The sequence below is a fragment of the Bison bison genome, unplaced genomic scaffold (genome assembly GCF_000754665.1).
Source record: "Bison bison bison isolate TAMUID 2011002044 unplaced genomic scaffold, Bison_UMD1.0 scf7180017864033, whole genome shotgun sequence".
NCBI lineage: Eukaryota > Metazoa > Chordata > Mammalia > Artiodactyla > Bovidae > Bison > Bison bison.
Genome location: NW_011494605.1, coordinates 1,462,646 through 1,483,824, shown reverse-complemented (window position 1 = coordinate 1,483,824; position 21,179 = coordinate 1,462,646). Strand labels below are relative to the sequence as shown.

The window sequence follows — 21,179 nt, the reverse complement described above, 5'->3', positions numbered from 1 at the left end:
GTGAAGATCTTTTTTGTATAGTTCTTCTGTGTATTCCTGCCACGTCTTCTTAATATCTTCTGCTTCTGTTAGGTCCATACCATTTCTGTCCTTTATTGAACCCATCTTTGCATGAAATGTTCCCTTGGTATCTCTAATTTTCTTGAAGAGATCTCTAGTCTTTCCCATTCTATTGTTTTCCTCTGTTTCTTTGCATTGATAACTGAGGAAGGCTTTCTTATCTCTCCTTGCTATTCTTTGGAACTCTGCGTTCAAATGGGTATATCTTTCCTTTTCTCCTTTGCTTTTCGCTTCTCTTCTTTTCACAGCTATGTGTAAGGCCTCTTCAGATAGCCATTTGCTTTGCTTTTTTGCATTTCTTTTTCTTGGGGATGGTCTTGCTCCCTGTCTCCTATACAATGTCATGAACCTCCATCCTTAGTTCATCAGGCACTCTCTCAGATCTAGTCCCTTAAATCTGTTTCTCACTTCCACTGTATAATCGTAAGGGATTATATTTGAATCTTTAAGGCAGTTATCGTAGATATTTAGCATTTTGTTTACATGTTAATAAGTGTTAATGTGAAAAGCTTGTTACAGTTGGTAGATGGTACATTGACTTACTTACTTCATGGTTTTTTTTTTTGTTTGTTTTAAATGGAAAGAAATTAAACTGCCAGAAAGATGTTGGGATCAAGAAGTCCCACAGAGAACCAGATTGGAGGCTTCTATAAATCTTAAAGAACTTAAAGTTCAAAGGATTTGCTAAAAAGTTCCCTTTTTATCAAATGGGACCACAGGTACTCAGACTGGGTTATAGGTGTTTAGTAGGTATAGCTTCTTGAGTGTTTCTGATTCCTTAAGGGACTGTTGCTCGAGTTTGGTGGCTGTTCTAATGCTATCAGATCAAGAGAAGCTTGGCTATTTCAGTTTAAGTACCTTCTATGTTTGTAAAAACTGTTTTTAGCAAACTCAGATATCTGGATCTAATACTCCATTTTGGTCCAACTTTCTGCTGAGTCACCAGGCTCATCTTGCTACCCTGTCCGCAGATGATCTAACAATGTCCAGGCATTACTCATACATATGTGGCTACATTATGACCAGGTAACAATGGGCAGCCTGTGACCATGAGCCAGGACTATATAAAGCCTAGTGGCCCCAAACAGGGCAGGACTGGACCTATGGTGGGAAAAGTAGAATGTTAATTTCCTACATCCACAGTTTAACAGTAAATTTTCTCAGGGTGACAACAAGCTAAAAAAGGTAAAATATAGTTTTAAGATTATCAAGGGGATCTTTTTTACTTTGTTTAGCAAGACATTTGCTATGTCAGAGTTTAGCCTAATTATTTTTCTTTTAAATGCAAGATGAAATACTGCTGTTAGAGGTCTGATGACTTGCTTGCCAGATGTAGAGCTGGCTTACTGACTTGTTTGGAGATATGCTCTGTGCACATTTATAAATTGTCGTAAATTCTTTCCCTGATCAGAACAAGTTTCCTTTCCACGCTGGGGTATTCGCTTCTGCTGATGGGTGGAAAGTTCTCTTTTTCGGTCAGAAGTGTGGCATACACACAGAAGAGTGCACACGCTCTAAGTGTACAGCTTGGTGGGAGACTCCTTACTAATTAATGAGAGCTGTCATCCCACTGGTAGTTTCACTGGACTAGCATTTTCCTCTCTAAGCTTTCGGCTGACTTGCTGTTTCAGTGTTTGTCATTTGTTCTTTGTGGAACAGAAATGTGAGAAACAGTTACTGATGTTAGTGTTTAAGACAATATTCTTGAAAATAAGACAGATTTGGTTTCAAGTTCCTCATAAGACTGATTTAAAGATTTGAGAATATATGTGCCTGGCATGTAATATATAATTAATAAATTTTGTGACTGTTACTGAGGTTATGGTTTTAATTAAGATAATTGAGATGTAGAAGACATAGATGAGATATTAGAATATATTGTCTGATAGGTGCAACAGAGTATACATTTTTACATTAAAATTGTGGATGGTAACAGGCAGAATTTTAATTTTATGTGATACTGTTTGAGAACATGCTAAATCCACTTTTTTCCCAAGTAAGTATTAGTTACAATTAAATTTTTAATGGCTATAAAACAGCATTTTCAGCTTTAAATACAGTTTTAAATAAGACAAACCATTTTAATTTTTAAGAGTGAGTAAAATAAACTTCATATGATAATTTAGGTTTATAAATATTTATAATGATCTTTATTCCTTTGGGAACATTTTTTTTTCAAGTTTTTTAAATCACAATTGATGTCACCAATTGAATGGACTGATAATAATAAGGTATATTATTGGGATTTTCTGGAATAAATCATTTCTACTTACTTTCTTTTACCTACCACAGATTAGAGTTTATCATTAGTAGTAAGTAGTTACGTATTACATATTAATAAAGTGACTTTATTAGTATGTCTGATAATCTGTATCAGGTTTCCTGTGTAACTAAGTAACTTAAGATGTTTCTCACTGTTGTGTGGCTTGGCTGTGTTGTTCTTTTGGTTTGGGCTGGCTAGGCTAGGGCTGAGTGGTCTAGGATGGCTTCACCTAAATGTTTGGCAGCTAGATGACTTCTTGGTCTGAGAGGGACTTTACATTCCTGGTATTTGGCTTGATGTCAACTGGGGTGATGGCCATAGACTGTCCTCATCTAGCAGGCAAATTTCAGCTCCTTCACATAAGGCAGAAAAGTTTTTCTGGAGTAAAAGAAGACAAGCACTTTTCAAGTCTCCTTTTGTTACAATTGCTGTTGCCTGGTAGCTGATGGAGGGAGCCATTTTGTATGAAACAGTGTAAAACAGCCACTAATGGCAACCCACTCCAGCACTCTTGCCTGGAAAATCCCATGGACAGAGGAGCCTGGTAGGCTGCAGTCCATGGGTCGCTAAGAGTCGGATATGACTGAGTGACTTCACTTTGACTTTTCACTTTCATGTGTTGGAAGAAGGAAATGGCAACCCACTCCAGTGTTCTTGCCTGGAGAATCCCAGGGACGGGGGAGCCTGGTGGGCTGCTGTCTACTGGTTTGCACAGAGTCGGACACGACTGAAGTGACTTAGCATTATAAGTTTTGTTGGACATTAATAGGATACATTAAGGGTTGATTAGGTTAGAAAGCATGAATCTGTGGTAGATGCAGCACAGATATAGCTCACTTTCTGTATGATATTCAGTATTTAAAAAGTGTAATGAAGAAGAAAGTTCGAGTTAGTGTTGGTTTGGTATAAATAGAAGTGGGTAAGAAGGAACTTTACAGCATTGCTGAAATAGGTAATGATGGATTCATCTGCATCTGAAAGTAAGAGACACTAAAAATGTATGAAGATCTAGGGGAAAGAGATCTAGGGGCTGAAGAGGACAGGAGGGCAAGTAACAGATTCAGTGAAAATAAAAAGAGTAGGTTGAGGAAAAGAAGGTTTGGTCAACAAGAGATTTTCAGAGTTTAGGGTGCAGTGAATCTGAATAATGATGAAATCTAAGATAAAGTAGAAAGAAATAGTTAAAGCTCAGCAGTAGAAAGTCTAAGTCCAAGGTCTTGGAAAGATTCATTGCTTGAACATTTTATTAAACCTCAAAGGTTCATGTGCTAACATTGCTGCTGCTTTGAGTCAGTGTGATGTCATAAAGATGCATGAAATGGGATGAAAATTCTGAATTACTTGTTGAAGTCATTGAACAAGGTGGGAGAAGGTCCAGGAGCATTAACAAGAGCTAGAGAAGAAAGAAAGATGATGAAATAATCTGATGCTGCTGGTCTGTATGAAACTTGTGGACTTACCTTTTTCCTAATCAGGAAATGTTTTCTTGTTTTCCTATTTTCTTTTCTGTTTATCTGCTTTAAAAAATGCATGACTTTTCTATTTTATGTTTGTATTTTATTTACTCTGAAATAGATACCCATAGCAGGTAGGGAGAAGGTAGAAAAGGGCAGAGGTAGGTTAGGTGGTTTTTTAAAGTTATAAAGTTAGGAGGACATTCACAGATTCTTAACCGTCTGTTTTCTCTAATATTGGAAAGCTTATAAATCTAGATAATGCTTGAAGTGGTCTTAACATTGTTTATTTGTGACCCAGCTTTTGTAAGGCAGAATAATTTTTATTTGAATAAAATATCCTAATAACTCAAAAATTTTAGAAATATCATGTTTGTTTTTAAAATTTTGGACTATTAGCCAATATTATTAGAAGATAGAGTACTAGTTATTAAAATTTGTAACATGTCTTTTGGATATTTTTACTTTTATGAAAGTACAGAATTAAGACGTTATGGTTATCTGCCATTGAATTTTAAAGTTTAGAAGAGATATTAAAATTCTAATCACCTTGTATAATTCAAAAAATATGTTCAATGAAAATATGTAAAAAGCTTTACTTCAGATTTTCATATTGTGCAAGTATATGTAATTATAATAGTATGAATAAAACATATATAGTTTTCTCCATTAGGATTTTATAATCAACTAATTAGATGTGTATTTGTAAGATTATTATACTTACCCTCTTAAATTATATAGCCAATTATTTGAATACATAGTTATAAATGGTAAACCAACATTTACATTAATCTTTAGTATATTGAAAAATAACTTTTTAATTTTTTCTTAGATTTTTCAAATGATTAAATATTGGGCTTTAACTTTTATAAAGTACTTATTATACTTAAGAAGAAGTATGGTACAGTATATTTCACTTGTTACTAGACAGAGTTATTTGGGAGGATATGGATTTGACTTCCCCCAGAATCTGCACAAATAAGAGAGACTGATCTAGTTGGTTTTGATAGATTATATGTACCTTATAACCTTGGTTATATATATGGTTTACCCAAGGGTCATAATATGTATAAAATATATTCTCCTGGCCAAACTAATTTTTATTTTTTATGTTTAGGATAAATTTGTTTACCATACGGCTCCAGTTGAAAAACCACACGGCAGACTACAAAACAGAACATCAAGGTCACAAAAGAAAAAATCCAAGTCACCTGAGAGGAATAAGTATTGCATAAATGCAAAAAACTACGAACAGCCTACAATTTCTTCAAAATCACACTCTCCATCTCCTTACACAAAAAGACGCATGTGTGAGCTATCGGAAGACACCAGGCGGCGGCTGGCCCATTTAAATCTCGGCCCTTATGAATTCAAAAAAGAAACAGATAAACCTCCATTTGTGATTAGACATGTATGTGTTCTTTGAAACATTTCCATTTGAAATTGATCTAATTTGTAATTGCACTAAAATATTACTCAAACTTCTTTCAACTTCTAGCTTATATGAATAATTTTTCTTCATGAACTGTATGTTAGCCTAGCAATCTAAAATGGAAAATTAACTTAATAAAAACATTCTTTTGCAGCCTTTAAACCTGACAGAGATCAAGCTCCATTATGAATCCCATAAGTCCTCTAAGTAGCTGTTTCCTTTCTTCTTATAAGTGGACAGTGTAATAACTTTACAAATTGAACTGATATATAATTGACATTAGTATTAAAATGGCAGAGTAGGATTTTAAAACAGGAACTAGTTTTCTTTGTGAAAAGGAAGACACCCACCCCCTAACCCTTTAAAAAATTGTAATGGAAAAGTTTCCCTTGTAATTATGTCCCTTGGGTAAACCTTATATAATGGAGTTTGAAGCAAATCATCATTTGATGGGAACAGAAAGGCCTTTCAAAGAGAAGACTTAACTTTAAGGGTAATAGAGTTTCTAATCTTTCTGTATGGAAGCCTGTTATGATGTGTTTTGTGTTTAAAGCTTGTATCCATATGATAGTCAAAAAGATTTTGGCTAATTTTTAAGGGTCTATAGTCCATCCTAAAGGAGACTAGTCCTAGGTGTTCATTGGAAGGACTAATGCTGAGGCTGAAACTCCAATAGTTTGGCCACCTCATATGAAGAGTTGACTCATTGGAAAAGACCCTGATGCTGGGAGGGATTGGGTGCAGGAGGAGAAGGGGACGACAGAGGATGAGATGGCTGGATGGCATCACTGACTCAATGGACGTGAGTCTGAGTGAACTCCGGGAGTTGGTGATGGACAGGGAAGCCTGGCATGCTGCGATTCATGGGGTCGCAAAGAGTCGGACATGACTGAACGACTGAACTGAACTGAACTGAATAATAATAAAAATCTTTCTCAGAATCTTCATAATTTCTTTAATTTTTTTAAAGTATTTTGCCTTAAAAGCATTTCAGTAACAAAAAATTGCAAATTAATTTTAAAAATTGCTTTATATAATAATAAACTTGAAGATTCAAGTGCCTATAGAAGCAAAACAACTTTTTGAGGTATCTATAAAACACTTTCTTACTTTAATGTTTCCAGTGCATTTTCCCAAATTTTAAAATGTGAATGTAAATGCAAACAAGTAAACATGTTCCTTTGATGATCTAATAGCTTTTTTAACATTTGTGATACCATTTTAAAAATATTTAGATATACTTTAAGCAATATTTCATTCCATTTTCTTATTTTGACTATGTATCTTTTATTATTTTAGCCTAAAGTAATAGATTTTTATTGTAAAAAAAAATTTTAATAGTTAACGGTAACTTTTAAATGGTTACATTTTATTGAGATCATTGTAATTGCACTTGTCTTAATTATAGAACTTGTTTATAGGTTCTGGTCACTGTTTTTGGTTGTTTGAACAATATCCAGATATGATTACTTGCTTGTTTGATGGCAGTTCCAGAATGCCTTTAATTTTGTTTGCCCACAATTGCAAATTAAATTGAAAAGAAAGGACTAAATTCTAACCTGAAGGAATATTAGCACTTTAATTAAAATACCTATGTACAAAGATAGCTAGGAATATTTTGAACATTAGCCACATAAAAATTGCTTAGGGAAATAACTACTCTTAAAATGTTTAGTATTATTTTCATGTCACTACTTAAAATAGAATAATTTTTTTAATTCTTGGTATAAATTTTGAGATTTTTATTAAATAGTTTCCCTTTCAACTTGCAATGAACAGGAAGAAATACATGCTTCTAAGTTTATAGCTACAAAATTACTTACAGTGACTGTAAAGGACTAGATTTTTCCAACTGTGTTTATAAACATATGCCTCCCACCTCTGTAACCATTCATGATTTTCAAAGCACTTAACAAAATTGGTAACCAAGCAAAATTTTAATTTGATATATGAATATACAAAATATAATACTCCTAGGAAAGACATTCTAGTTTTATAGGTACTGTATAAAAAGTAATCTTAAAGAATAAAGAAGTTTCAAGGAACTAGTATGCTCCCAAACAAACCAGCACAACCATTCTATGAGTTAAGCTACATTCTTTGCTTTTTTTATTTATGTGGAAGTTAGTATTTTTTTCTATTATGGTAAAATAGTCATAATATTTTGATTCTGCCATTTCATATAAATAGAAACATACAATTTTTGCCTTTTTGTTGTTTTTCATTTAGTACATTTAGTACAGTGCTTTCAAGTTTCATTTGTGTTGCAGCACGTATCAGCACTTGATTCTTTTTATGGCTGAATAGTTCAGTGTACATTTTGTGTATCCATTAATCTGTTGATGGACATTTGAGTTTTCACCTTTTAGTTATGTGAATAGTACTTCTGTGAACATTCCTGTACAAGTTTTGTTTGAATATCTGTTTTAATTCCCAACTGCTTTAATACCTAGGAGTGGAATTTGCGGGGCCATATGGGCTTCCCTGGTGGTTCAGACAGTAAAGAATCTGCCCACAATGCGGGAGACCTAAGTTCAATGCCTGGGTCAGGAAGATTGCCTGGAGAAGGGAATGGCAGCCCACTCCAGTATTCTTGCCTGGGAAATCCATGGACAGAGGAGCCTGGTGGGCTACAGTCTGTGGGTTCACAGAGTCAGACCTAACTGAGGGACTAACACCTGGTAATTCTGTGTTTAGCTTGTTGAAGAATTGCCGAACTCTTTTCCAGAGTTTGTTGTGTTTTCACCAGCAATGTATGATGTTTCCAATTTATCCACATTCTCACTAATGTCTGTTATTTTCTGTTTTATTTTTATTGTAGCTATCCTGAGGGTGTAGAATGGTATCTCATGATGGGGGTAAAATAGACTTTTGACTTGCATTTTACTAATGACTAGTGATGCTGAATGGTTTTTCATGTGCTTATTGGTCATTTGTATATATTTTTTTTTTGGAGAAGTGTCTTTTTGAAGTCCTTTGGCTCAATTTTTTTTATTGAGTTTTTGAAGTTTGTTGATATATTCTGAATATTAATGCCTTTTCAGATAATAATTTGCAAATATTTTGCCCTACTACATGGGTGCCTTTTCACTCTCTTGATATTGCCCTTTTATGTAAAAAACTTTTAATTTTGGTAGATAGAGCTGTCTTTTTTGCACAGATTTAAATCAGTCTGACTCTTTTTGTTAGAAAACATGGATGACTGTTAATATGTTATTCCTATACTCAGAATGCTGGCTCCTAAACACAGCCAGGTAAAGACACTAAATTCAAAATCTGTATGCTAAGGAGGTAAGTAATAAAAGGCTAAACTTGTTTTTGAAATGTAGCAAAGTAAGATTTCTCTTTTTAACTCTGTGCCAAGTCGCTTCAGTCATGTCCAATTCTGTGCGACCCCATAGACGGCAGCCCACCAGGCTCCGCCGTCCCTGGGATTCTCCAGGCAAGAACACTGGAGTGGGTTGCCATTTCCTTCTCCAATGCATGAAAGTAAAAAGTAAAAGTGAAGTCGCTCAGCCGTGTCCAACTCTTAGTGACCCCATGGACTTGCAGCCTACCAGGCTCCTCCGTCCATGGGATTTTCCAGGCAAGAGTACTGGAGTGGGGTGCCATTGCCTTTTAACTCTGTAGTGGGAAGCAAATTAGGCAATAGAACAATGGACATATCAGCTGTAAATCTGTTGATTTTAGAGTGGATTCAGAATATAATTTTAAATTTCTTGGATTTAAATTTTACTTAAAAACAAACAGCAAAATACTTGGCTAAGCTCTGATTTTGGAACGTGCCTGAACTATGTAGGCAGTATCGTGTAAACCTGATGATATGTGATCTATGCACCTTACTTGATTTTCTGTTACCATTAGACTGAAAAAAAATTAAGCTTTTGGTTACATTGAAATTTTCCTTATTCTAGGTTGATCCCCCAAGTCCTAGGGCCGATGCTCTATTTGGATCTCCTGGCAGAGACTGTGAAAGAGATGGATGGTCCAGGCTGCACAATGGTAATATACAAGTTATCTCTATTGTTTTAGTTATCTTTCCTATCAATTAAAAAAAAAAAAAACAGAATCGTGGCTATATTGGAAAGTATGTTACAATGACACTTTTTAAAACCTATGGGACACCCAGGTAGATACTCTCTAAAAATAATAGAATTTAAATGCTGCTATAAACCATCTTCTTTGTGATTCAAAACACATATTAGCATATTAAAGACTGTGATACCTTTTAGTAAAACAAAACAACAACAAAAAACTTTGATTTTGTTTTGCTCAACAATTTTTAAATTTATTTGGCCATGAAACCTTTTTCCTGCTTTAACATGCATTACTGCTTGTGGAACAGGCTTTGGGAAATACAGTTGTAGAAAGAGTTCAAGCTGATACTTTTAGACATGCATTTACACGTATATTTGAATGCTTGCTCAGCCACTTATTTATAAATGGAGCATTCTTGAACAAATTATCTTAACTACTCTGATTATCAGTTTATTGAAGAATGAAGATAACATGATAAATATTACTATGCAAGATGCCCTAGCACACAGGACACTTAATATCAACTGTCACAATAAAATTTATATTTCGGGAAAGATAACATTCTTTAGATTTAGTTTATAACAATTTTTTTTTTCATTTTTAGGCCTGATCCTAATAGTTAGATAGGTTATTTCTAAGTTCAATATGAAGATGATTTTAATAAAGAAGATTAAATAGTATTTTATAGTTGGGGATGTGTGTGTGTGTGTGTGTGTGTGTGTGTGTGTGTGTGTGTGTGCGCGCGCACATGCGCGCTCAGTTGTGTCTGATTCTGTGACCCTACGGACTGTAACTCACCAGGCTGCACTGTCCATGAGATTCTTCAGGCAGAAGGATTGTTTACCTCTGAGCTACCTGGGAAGCCTAATTAGGGACGTCTAAGTATTAATATCTGTAGACGCTGGCTAGTCAATTCACCAGAAGCTTTTAAGTTAATTTATTGCACACTAAGAAAAAGGCATAGAAAAGTGAGAGTAAAAAAATATAATCAATATATTGTGAGCTTTGTCTCTTTCTGATTCTAAACTCTAGTATATAATCTCTCTCTTTTAAAATTAGGATATAAAACATTCTTATCTAAGAACATGAAGAGTTTGCACTCACCTGTTTTCCTTTTTTAGCATTAATTGGGAGATAAATAGGGTAATTGATAAGCCTTTTGTACTCTGAATAATAGATTATATGAAATTAGGAACAGATGTTATACTGTTTCCCCTCTTGGACTAAATTTATAGACATTGAGTAAATATGCTTTAAAGACCAGAAAAATTGAAAATGACTTCAATATAGACTTTTCTTGGGAAGATGTTTTTGAAATGCACTTAAATATCTGATTTCCCCTAACAATTATTATATATTTCCCAGCAGAACTATTATAGTTTCTAGTAACTTCATATCAAAGCAATCAGCTGCCTATATAGAGGTACAATTAGGTCAATAATGAGGTGCTTTTTCTTTTAACTTTTTATTTTGATATAATTTTAGACTTATAGAAAGTTGAAATAGTACAAAGAATTCCCCTATGCCTTTTACTCAGAATCTACAAATACTAATATTTGCTTTTCCTTCTCCCTCAATCTTTCTCTTTCTTTCTCCTCCTTGCCTCCATCTCTGTATGTGTGTCTGCGTAAAAATTTTTCCCGACGTTGCTATGGACTGAATTGTGTCCCTCAAAATTCACATGTTGAAGTTCTAACCCCCAGTGGTGTTATTTGGAGATGGGTCATTACCTTTGGGAGGTAATTAGGTTTAGATGAGTTTTGTTCCTTTCTCTCTATCATGTAAGGACACAACCAAAAGGCAGCCATCCTCAAGCCAGATGAGAGCTTTCACCAAAACCTGGCTGTGTTGCCACCCACATCTCAGACTTCCAGTTTCTAGAAGTATGAGAAATAAATGTTTATTGTTTAATTCACCTAATTTATGGTAGAAGACAGCCCGAGAAAACTAACACAGTTTTTATCTTAAGGTGATGTAATTATCAAAACAAGAAACTAACAATATAATAATGTTGACTAATCTATAAACCTAACTCAGATTTTGCCACTTGTTCTAATACTTTTATAGCAAAAGGAATGCCACATCATGCATATCCTTCAGTTGCCACATCTCTTTTGTTTTCTTTAATATGGATCAGTTCTTTGGCCTTTCTTTGTGTTTGTGATCATTTTTAAGGGTAAAGGCCACTTTTTAAATAGAAAATCCCTCAATTTGGGTTTGTTTTACTATTTTCCTCTTTATTAGATTTATTCTTTTTCTCCCAAAATACAACAGAAGTGATATATTACTCTCAGTGCAGCACGTCAAGATGTATGTGATGTTGCTTTGTTACTGATGATGTTAATTTGCTCACTTGATTACGGTGTTATCTGCCAGGTTTCTGCAGGAAAAAGCTGCTATTTCTTCCTTCCCTTTGTAATTTTGGGGAGATCAAGACTCAGTTAATACTCCTTGACTTTGACCTCTTTACCATATGTTGATGGTTCTTGCTGGAAACAGTTTATTATGGTGATTTTTACCAAATATTTTAAAAATTCCATTTTTCTTTATACATTTATTATTTGCCTTTTACCATAAAGAGCTTCCCTTCTCTTTTCTCTAATTTTAATGCCCCTATTCTGTGGACTGCTTTTCTTTCTGTCTCGTAGTTGAGCAACTGTACTTTGGATTCTCATCAGCTATTTAAATACTTGTGGAAATGTCTTACGATAGACTGTCTTAGGCATAGTAAATTTTCACTTATGACTATCTTGGAAATTCTTCTTGAAAATTTTATTATCAAATTATCTTGCAGAATAATTTTTAAGTTCCTATTGGATACCATTTTCACCAGTGTTGATTGATTTAGTCTTCATTCGAGTCATGTGAAGGTGGATTTAACTATGTTTGATCAGGAAGAGAGTGACCAAAGCTTAGAGAGGCTATGTGACCTGTTGGAGCACTATAGAACTTGAACCCAGATCTTACAACCCCAAGTTCCTTTTTTTTCCACCACTCTCTTACTCCTTTCCCTACTATCCTTTAGATGTATTTTTTTTTTTAGATAAAATCTCCAAGTTTTCTCTGGCTAGAATTTCCATGAAATATAATTCTAATCTATGCAATCCTTTTGAAGAAACTTAGTATCTCTCGTACGTTAAGAATATTTGGAAGCTTCATCTGGTCATTTGAGCATTTTAAAGTTGTCCTTTTTTAATTTGCTTAGGATTTAGCAAATACCTCTCATTTCCAAATGCTGTTACTTTGAGGAGTAGGGCTTCAACATACGCATTTTGGGAGGACACAAATATTCATTTTGTAACACTGATTTCATGAGATTATAGGAGAATCAAATAATAGCTAATATATATTGTGTTTTCTGCTAGCCACTATTCTAAGTACTTATATTTCATTGATTCATTACTCACAGTAACCTCAAAAATTTTAGGTACTATTAGTTATCCTCACTTTACAGATGAAGAAATCTGAGATTTAAGGAAATGTAAATTGTTCAAGAGCACACATATACTCACACAAAATCTAAATTAGTTCTTTCATTTTCCTTATACTTTTCTTTAGTGTGACCCATACATTAAGGCCCAGCTCAACTTTTTCCTCCTATAGGAAGTTTTGCCTGATTGTCTTCAACTTTGAGACACTGGGCTCTGATATGACTTTTTGATAGCATTAATTGCCAGTACCATTCTGATGTAGCTTGTCCTTTTATGCTGCTGTTATTTGACTTGGTAATAACTTAAGTGAATTATAAGCACTGTACAACCATGGGCCATGATTTTTATCTCCTTTATCTCCTACATTTAGGATATAGTTAGTGCCTAATTGTTAGTAAGGGTGATTAAATATGAACATTAGGAAACCTCAGATCAAAGTATTAGTTTAATTTATAAAAATGAAAGAAAATTGTAGAAGTTTGTCTGAATTAGAGTAAGTTTATAAATGGTTTTTGCCTGGAGAATTCCATGGACAGATGAGCCTGGCGGACTACAGTCCATGGGGTCACAAAGAGTCAGACAGAACTGAGTAACTAAGCACAGCACGGCACAGATTATCCTGGGTCTGTATCTGTATAGCCTGTTTTTCTGTACAAAGTGGTTAGGGAAGGTAAAATATAGACTGTTAGGAGTGTTTTTTTATTGAAATGTATTAGTAAAGTAGAGTTTCAAATTATGGTTCTGATTTTCTCATCTATCAATATAATAGAGATTGTAATTCTACAAAGTTGACTCCTTTAAGTAATAAATAGAACACCAAATGTACATTTATAATGTAGTGGTTTGTTTTAGGGAGAGATTTGAAATAATTTTATAACCCACTGTTGTAAATACTGAGAATAGTTACTTTTATGAATTGTATAACTTAATCATAACTATAACTCTGTTTTGAGGTAAGGTAAGCATTGTCTTTGTACTTTTAAAATGAGGCATGAAATTAATTGTGTAACTTGACCAAATTAGCATCTGTGGTAGATTGAACCTGGCCTTGTTTGAGTTAGAATTCAATAGTAATGTGTTGATGTTGTGTTAGTAATAATAGAAAGAAAGTGAAGTCGCTCAGTCGTGTCCAACTCTTTGCGACCCCATGGACTGTAGCCTACCAGGTTCTTCCATCCATGAGATTTTCCAGGCAAGAGTACTGGAGTGGGTTGCCATTTCCTTCTCTAGGGGATCTTCCCGACCCAGGGATTGAACCCAGGTCTCCCACATTGCAGCCACCAGGAAAGCTGTTAGTAATAATAGTTAGCGTTTATTTTACTGCCTCACATGTAATATCTAATGTAATCTAATGAAAGAGGTACATGGGACAGCTGAAGTACTGGAAAAGTCAGAGAATATGCCCGTCGCCATATTAGAAGTGCTGGTGCCTAAACTGTAATGCACATCTATTTGTCAGCAAGATGTATACACTACAGGACAGTGTGCTCCCACTTGCTAAAGCTGGTCCTGTTTCCATTATACTCACTTGATTCAGGCATAGACTCCAAGATTAGGAATACTTGTAGTTTGGCAATATCTATCAAGTCTGCATGTTCAAAATATGTATTATCATAAACTGGTTTGTCAACTAAAAAGTGTCATGCACACAGATTGGTTTATCAAAGAAAAATTAACATGGTCTATATCAGATACCTCCTACTGTAATGAAAATAATATTTGTGAAATCATTTATTTGCTAAAGAACTTATAGATTTGAACTTATGCTTATCATCTTTGTAACACTGTTGAAGGATTTTGAACGTATTTCTGAAAACTGCTGTGTAAATTATAATCATAGAAACAGTGATTGTAGGAAAAAGCAAAGATTAAACCAAATTTATTTTTGGTGGAAATATTTATAGTTTCTTTTATATGTCCTTTTTTAGATCATTCTCATCTTGGCTGCTATCGACCCAAGGATTATAAGGTATGTAATAAAAACTACATGTGATAGTTATCCTGGCTTTCAGGTTAGAGCATACGTAAATTTCTGAAATGTATGGTCAGATATTATCATATTCATTTAGTCAAGAAATTTACAAACAATAATTGTCATCTTATGGAATGTCATTATTTTGTCTGGAATAGACTTTTCATTGCGTGTCTCCTATAACTATTTTGCGACTTTCGATTGTTCATTTGGACTAGTTATTTGTGTTTGTGTGTGTGTGTGTTTGTGTGAGAGGGAGTTAGAGACAGCAAAATTGGCTGTTACTTTTAATGATATCTCACAGTAGTAATGCTAAATTTTATTCATTCATTCATTCATACAGCAGCATCCTCATAATTTTTGCAATATCTGCATATAATTTACGCTATCTTTAAAAAATCCACAGAATCTAAAAAAGAGTGGAGATATATATATATATATTATAACTGATTCATTTTGCTGTACAGTGGAAACTAACACAATATTGTAAATCAACTGTAATAGAAATTAATTTAAAAATTCAAAAACTGAAAGTTCATCTTCTTTTCATTTATAAGTATAAATGAAAATTAATATAAATGAAAATCAGTATCATATGCTTTAAATGGATGATAGCCTTAAAAATACAGGGAAAACAAAACAATGGTATTAAATTCTAGCTAGATAACAAGACTCTGAGACATGTTCTCTATTTCTTAAAATGAGATAAGCAATGACATACAGGTGTAGCAGACATTACCAATAGCTAACTGAAGATTTCTGATTGAAAGAGAACTGAAAAGAAAGTACATTTTTTCCTTTGTGATTCACTGTCTTTTAGTGGATGTCCATGCACCATGTAAAATAATCTTGTGTATTATCTAAATTTATTTTGGACAGCATATTAAAAACCTGCTATATCACTCGTAGTTCATGTTCTGCATTTTGAGAAGTATTTCCCCAGGATTTATCTTTTCTGCCTCTAAGTGAAAACTTCTTAATAAGAGGAGGCATTATATTTAGGAAAGCAAAACAAAAATCACACCTTTCTTTATAATACTTTTGTTTATTTACTTGAAGACGATTTATTCTGTGCTTTAGGGCACTGAATAGCATAGTTCTTTGCCATGCTTTGATTTTGGTGAAAGAAATACGGAAGAGCCAAGGCAGAGTTGTGACTGAGGATCCAAATCTACCAAAGTGTCAGAATCATATAGGTGGAACTTTATGACAATCCATTCCAGGCCTACTAAATGAAAATTGCTGAGAATAGAGACTGGAAATTTTTATTACAAGTTTCCAGGTGATTCTTATGCATTCTTTTGCTGTCTATGCAAGCACTGGCATCTGAGATCATAGCACTTAAATAGAACCATCCCTCATATAGTGTTTGTATAGGGCTGTGCCCTTGTTTAAGGCTGTCCCTAGAGGAGTGTGGGCCTGGCATAGTTCACCTGGTGCAGACCCACTCTATTATGTGGAATTTACTTAAACACATACATGTATACCGATCTGTGTAATATATGTGCTTGTGAGCATGCCTGTAAACACACACACATGCACACACACACATACATCAAAAAGCATAATGTTCATTGTCTTGTATGGGACCTGGAGAAGCCACCTTACTTGTAACACCAAGGGATAAGCCTGTCTTTGTACATTTTCTTCAAGTCATGTTTCACAATTTTTATGTATTTATTTCCTTCTTTATTTACATCTTTGTTTATAGTCTGCCTTTAAAAAAAAAAAACAAACTAATCTGTCCGTTCCAAAATGGCAAGGATCCTATTGGTCTTACTTATTGATAATCACTAGTACTTAGCAGGCCATGGCACCCCACTCCAGTACTCTTGCCTGGAAAATCCCGTGGACGGAGGAGCCTGGTAGGCTGCGGTCCATGGGGTTGCGAAGAGTCAGGCACGACTGAGCGACTTCACTTTCACTTTTCACTTTCATGCATTGGAGAAGGAAATGGCAACCCATTCCAGTGTTCTTGCCTGGAGAATCCCAGGGACGGGGGAGCCTGGTGGGCTGCCGTCTATGGGGTCGCACGGAGTCGGACACGACTGAAGCGACTTAGCAGCAGCAGCAGTACTTAGCATATTGTCTAATACATAGTGTGGATTCCTAAAATATGTGTGTTGTGTGAGTGGATTATAAAGAGAAAACAAGTAAAGTAAATATATAAAAGTATAGAAAGGTGAAAAAGTTTATCAGACACTAATCTTTATCCTAAGGTAACTATAATCCAGTTCTGTGTTGACTGGTCTATTTAAAGGTAGGTGTATATATTCAGAATTCCCTCTTCTAAATGAAATATTTTAAAGAGCTTCACTTCTATCCCTTAACTATCTGCCCACCCTCAACTCTGTATTCTTCACTTTCAGAGTTAGAGTAGAAGTTAATCATTCATACTACCCTTCTAAGGCTGTCTGTGTGGGTAGTAGGTCAGCTCACAGGATTATTTTTTGTATTGAAGAGATAGATTTCCATAGAAATACATATTCATCATTGAACGGGGCTGTTTTTCCCATGGAGAAATAAAGGATTGTTTTCGTATAGGTGTATAATAGTTGGTAGTGGAACGCTATACGGTATCTATAAGGAAAAGAGTTATGAAACTAGGAGTGTTTGCAAGAAATTTTTAGAAAAGCAAGACTTTGCCTTGCTCTGTTGAGAAATATATTCTGCAGAGGCAAGAGAAGAGAGGTCCACGAAGTGACCCCATTTTGTGTCTTCACCTTATTCTAGAGCATTGCTGTCCTCTTCACATAGTGGAAAACGAAGAAGAACCTGAAGAGGCATATCTGTTTCTTAAAAGCCTTGGCCTTGAATTGACACATGACATTTTTACCTACACTCTGTCAAGAACTAACCAGATGGCCACACCTACATGCAGGGATTGCTTCTCAGCAGTAATTCTGCTCTGAAGGAAGCAAAGATGAATCGTGATGGAAAGCTAGTCCTTTGTTCTGTCATATCTAGAATGCCTTGTTCCTCTCTACTCCCAGCTTCTCTTTTACTATTAAGAAAGATGATATGACTAAAACTCTATTATATTATTAATAGAAATTAGCAAAAAATTAGCAAAACTAGTAACTGTCTCTGCCTTCATGGATATTTTATGATAATGAGAGAGATAATAAAATCACAGAAATCAATATATATTGGAACTGTGACAAATATCACTAGGGATATGCATGCTGGCTTCGACTAGTTATATATTAGGAGGATTTGATCTGGTGAAGGAGAACGGAAAAAGGATTTTGAGGCTCAGTGACTGCTCTGGAGCTCTGAAGGTGGATAGGAATTTACTGTGTGAAAAGGAGGGAAGCACATGCCCAAAGCAAAAGGGGGAAGTAGCATTTACAAAGGCTCAGTGGGTAGGCAACTAAAAGACCAGTGTTGCTAGGAGTGACAGACATGAGCAGGCACACGGTGTAAGCTTAGGCTGGAGTAGTAGATAGGGATAAATCTTTTTTGCCATGTTAAGAATTTTGATTATTATCCTAGGTACAATGGGAAGTAAATGAAGTTATTTTAAACAACGAGATGATACAGTTGGCTTTGTACTTTGAAAATATTAGTCTTGATAGTAGCGTGGACTGGGAAAAGAATGGAGACAGTAGACAAGTTAGTAGACTATTGAATAGTCAATGTGAGACATGATGGCTTGGATTAAGATGATAGTAATGGAGGTCAATTGCAGTGGAGATATTAGACAGATATTTAGGGTTAATGTTGACAGAAAAGTAGACTTGACAGATGGAAAAGATGTACTATGTTCTCCTAGAGAAAACATCAGTGTCATAAAGATATACTTCTATGTAGGGTAATTCAAAAATTAACAAAATCTCAATAAAAATATCTCCAGGCCCTTTTTTTTTTTAATTCTATGAACTAAGCAAAAATAGTCAAGAAAAGTTTGAAATCAGAGAGTATTGAAAGGCTCTTAGCCGTGTAGTATTATAAATAACTTTTGTATTTCTGATTTTGACAACTCAGTGTTTTCTTGATACCTTTTATTGAGATAGGAAATGTGGAAAAGCCGAATTAAAGTATATAAAATTCTAAATTCTGCTGCAATTTCTTGTTTTATCTTGTTTGTTAGACTTTGGAGAATGTCTTGACTATTCAGCTCAGAAAAAGATCAGAGCTTAAAAGTAAACCATATGGCACTTGATGTATTCTGAAGGGGATTAATTTTAAGAAGTCACTGAGTGTTTGTTTCTGGCACTTGAGATGGGAATGAAAGCTCACAGAAAGAGGATAGGGTTCTCAGGCAAGGGAGAGGATAGGGCAGGAGATAAATAGTGGGCTGAAGGCCATTTCTTTCGTGGGGTGTGAGGGTATCCTAACAAGACATAATTTTACATTTTCACATTCTTAAAAATTGGCCTTGGCCAACAGATCTTTTAAGGAAGCAATTTGTAAACGCTGAAATTTTTTTTTTTGGAATTTTTATTGTGCCAGTTGAGAAGTGCAGACTATTGGATATGTAGGATTTTGCTCTTTTTCATTCTAAGGCATCTTTTACATAAACAGTTTTGTTCATATAAAACACCCTCCAAGGTAGCCACTGTAATTCTAAAATATACTTAGTGAAATTATGCTTTTTGGAACAGTAAGTGTGCAATTTAAAATCATCGTGTAAATATACGTAAGATGATCAAAAGATTGAATCTGACTTGGAGGGGGTATTGGTCTAAACTGAAATACAGGCATAAGAATCTGACAGCATTGGTCATTATGTTGCTGATACAGCTTATGTCTTGGGCGCCAACCTAGTGATTGGTATCTTAAATTGGAGACCTGACAGATCTGTAATTCTAAGAAGATGGAAGGTTTGGTAGTGGTTTCTTCCAGAAGCATTTTCTCCCATGGAGGAAAATAAAAAGAAGAAACTGAGGAAAGTTTTCATGATTTTCTGACAGGTGGCCAAGGGCAAAGTTTTTACTAAGGATTCTGGTAGATTGAGGACATCTGAACCTGTCAGTTCTTAGATTTGGCTACAGGATAGCTTTAGTAGTTCATTCCTGGTCATTTTGCTGTGGACTTCCTCTTACAAACTCAGAGCAGAAAGTGACAGAGAGACATATTAGTAACATATATAACAAGACATGTTTCCACCTGAGATACAAGTTTTCAGATTTGACCAGATAATGACAAGGGTTCTCCATTCCTACAAGACAAAGTAACTCAGCATTTGGGAGCTTTACCAAAAGGAGAGCAGAGTCCAGACCTAACAAGAAGATTCAGTTCCCACACCATTGTATTGATAGTTAAGAGAGCCCCCCCCCCCCACCAAGGAGGGAGGCCCAAGAGTCCCAGAGGAAAAAAATATTTCTGAGTTGAGTGTCTTAGATGTGGCAACAAGGAGGGTCTATTTGGATCTTCAGGATCTAAGTTGGATTTCAGGGTTGTCAATTGCCAGCTCACCAAAAACATCACCACAATAACTGAAGAATCTGTTGATATCAAGCAAAGCAGAGCTTTGATTATGCAGTAAGGGAGAGCATCACCTTTGCAGACTTAGTAGTATCTCTGAAAGGTTAAGAGTAATATCTCTGAAAAGTTAAGGGTGGATATTTATGGGTAAATATTTAAAGGTTAAGTGTTTGGGAGTCTTGGCTCCACAGTTTTAAGGAAGGGCTTTAAAGCAAGAAGGGCTTTAGCTGACTGTGGCTGAGATCATGAACTCCTTATTGCCAAATTCAGACTTAAATTGAAGAAAGTGGGGAAAACCATTAGACCATTCAGGTATGACCTAAATCAAATCCCTTATGACTGTACAGTGGAAGTGAGAAACAGAATTAAGGGACTAGATCTGATAGAGCACCCGATGAACTATGGACTGAGGTTCGTGACACTGTACAGGAGACAGGGATCAAGACCATCCCCAAGAAAAAGAAATGCAAAAAAGCAAAATGGCTGTCTGAGGAGGCCTTACAAATAGCTGTGTAAAGAAGAGAAGTGAAAAGCAAAGGAGAAAAGGAAAGGTATACCCATTTAAATGCAGAGTTCCAAAGAATAGCAAGGAGAGATAAGAAAGCCTTCCCCAGGGATCAGTGCAAAAAAATAGAGGAAAATAATAGAAAGGGAAAGACTAGAGATCTCTTCAAGAAAATTAGAGATACCAAGGGAACATTTCATGCAAAGATGGGCTTGATACAAGGACAGAAATGGTATGGACCTAACAGAAGCAGAAGATATTAAGAAGAGGTGGCAAGAATACACAGAACTGTACAAAAAAGATCTTCATGACCAAGATAATCACGATGGTGTGATCACTCATCTAGAGCCAGACATCCTGGAATGTGAAGTCAAGTGGGCCTTAGAAAGCATCACTACGAACAAAGCTAGTGTTGAGCTTTGTTGAGCTCAAATTGCTTTGTTGAGTAATTCCAGTTGAGCTGTTTCAAATCCTCAAAGATGATGCTGTGAAAGTACTTCACTCAATATACCAGCAAATTTGGAAAACTCAGCAGTGGCCACAGGACTGGAAAAGGTCAATTTTCATTCCAGTCCCAAAGAAAGGCAATGCCAA

The 21,179-nt window shown here is 35.2% G+C and overlaps 1 protein-coding gene across 2 annotated transcripts in view; it reads left to right on the top strand.

Annotated features, from left to right (window-relative positions):
* Nucleotides 1-21,179, top strand: part of SPATA6 (spermatogenesis associated 6) — a 171,130-nt gene that overhangs the window by 86,047 nt on the left and 63,904 nt on the right. For both annotated transcript variants that reach the window (XM_010834435.1, XM_010834434.1), the window contains exons 7-9: nt 4,895-5,188; nt 9,124-9,211; nt 14,607-14,647. In XM_010834435.1, coding sequence (XP_010832737.1) covers nt 4,895-5,188; nt 9,124-9,211; nt 14,607-14,647 — 423 coding nt within the window. The remainder of the gene's footprint in view (nt 1-4,894; nt 5,189-9,123; nt 9,212-14,606; nt 14,648-21,179) is intronic.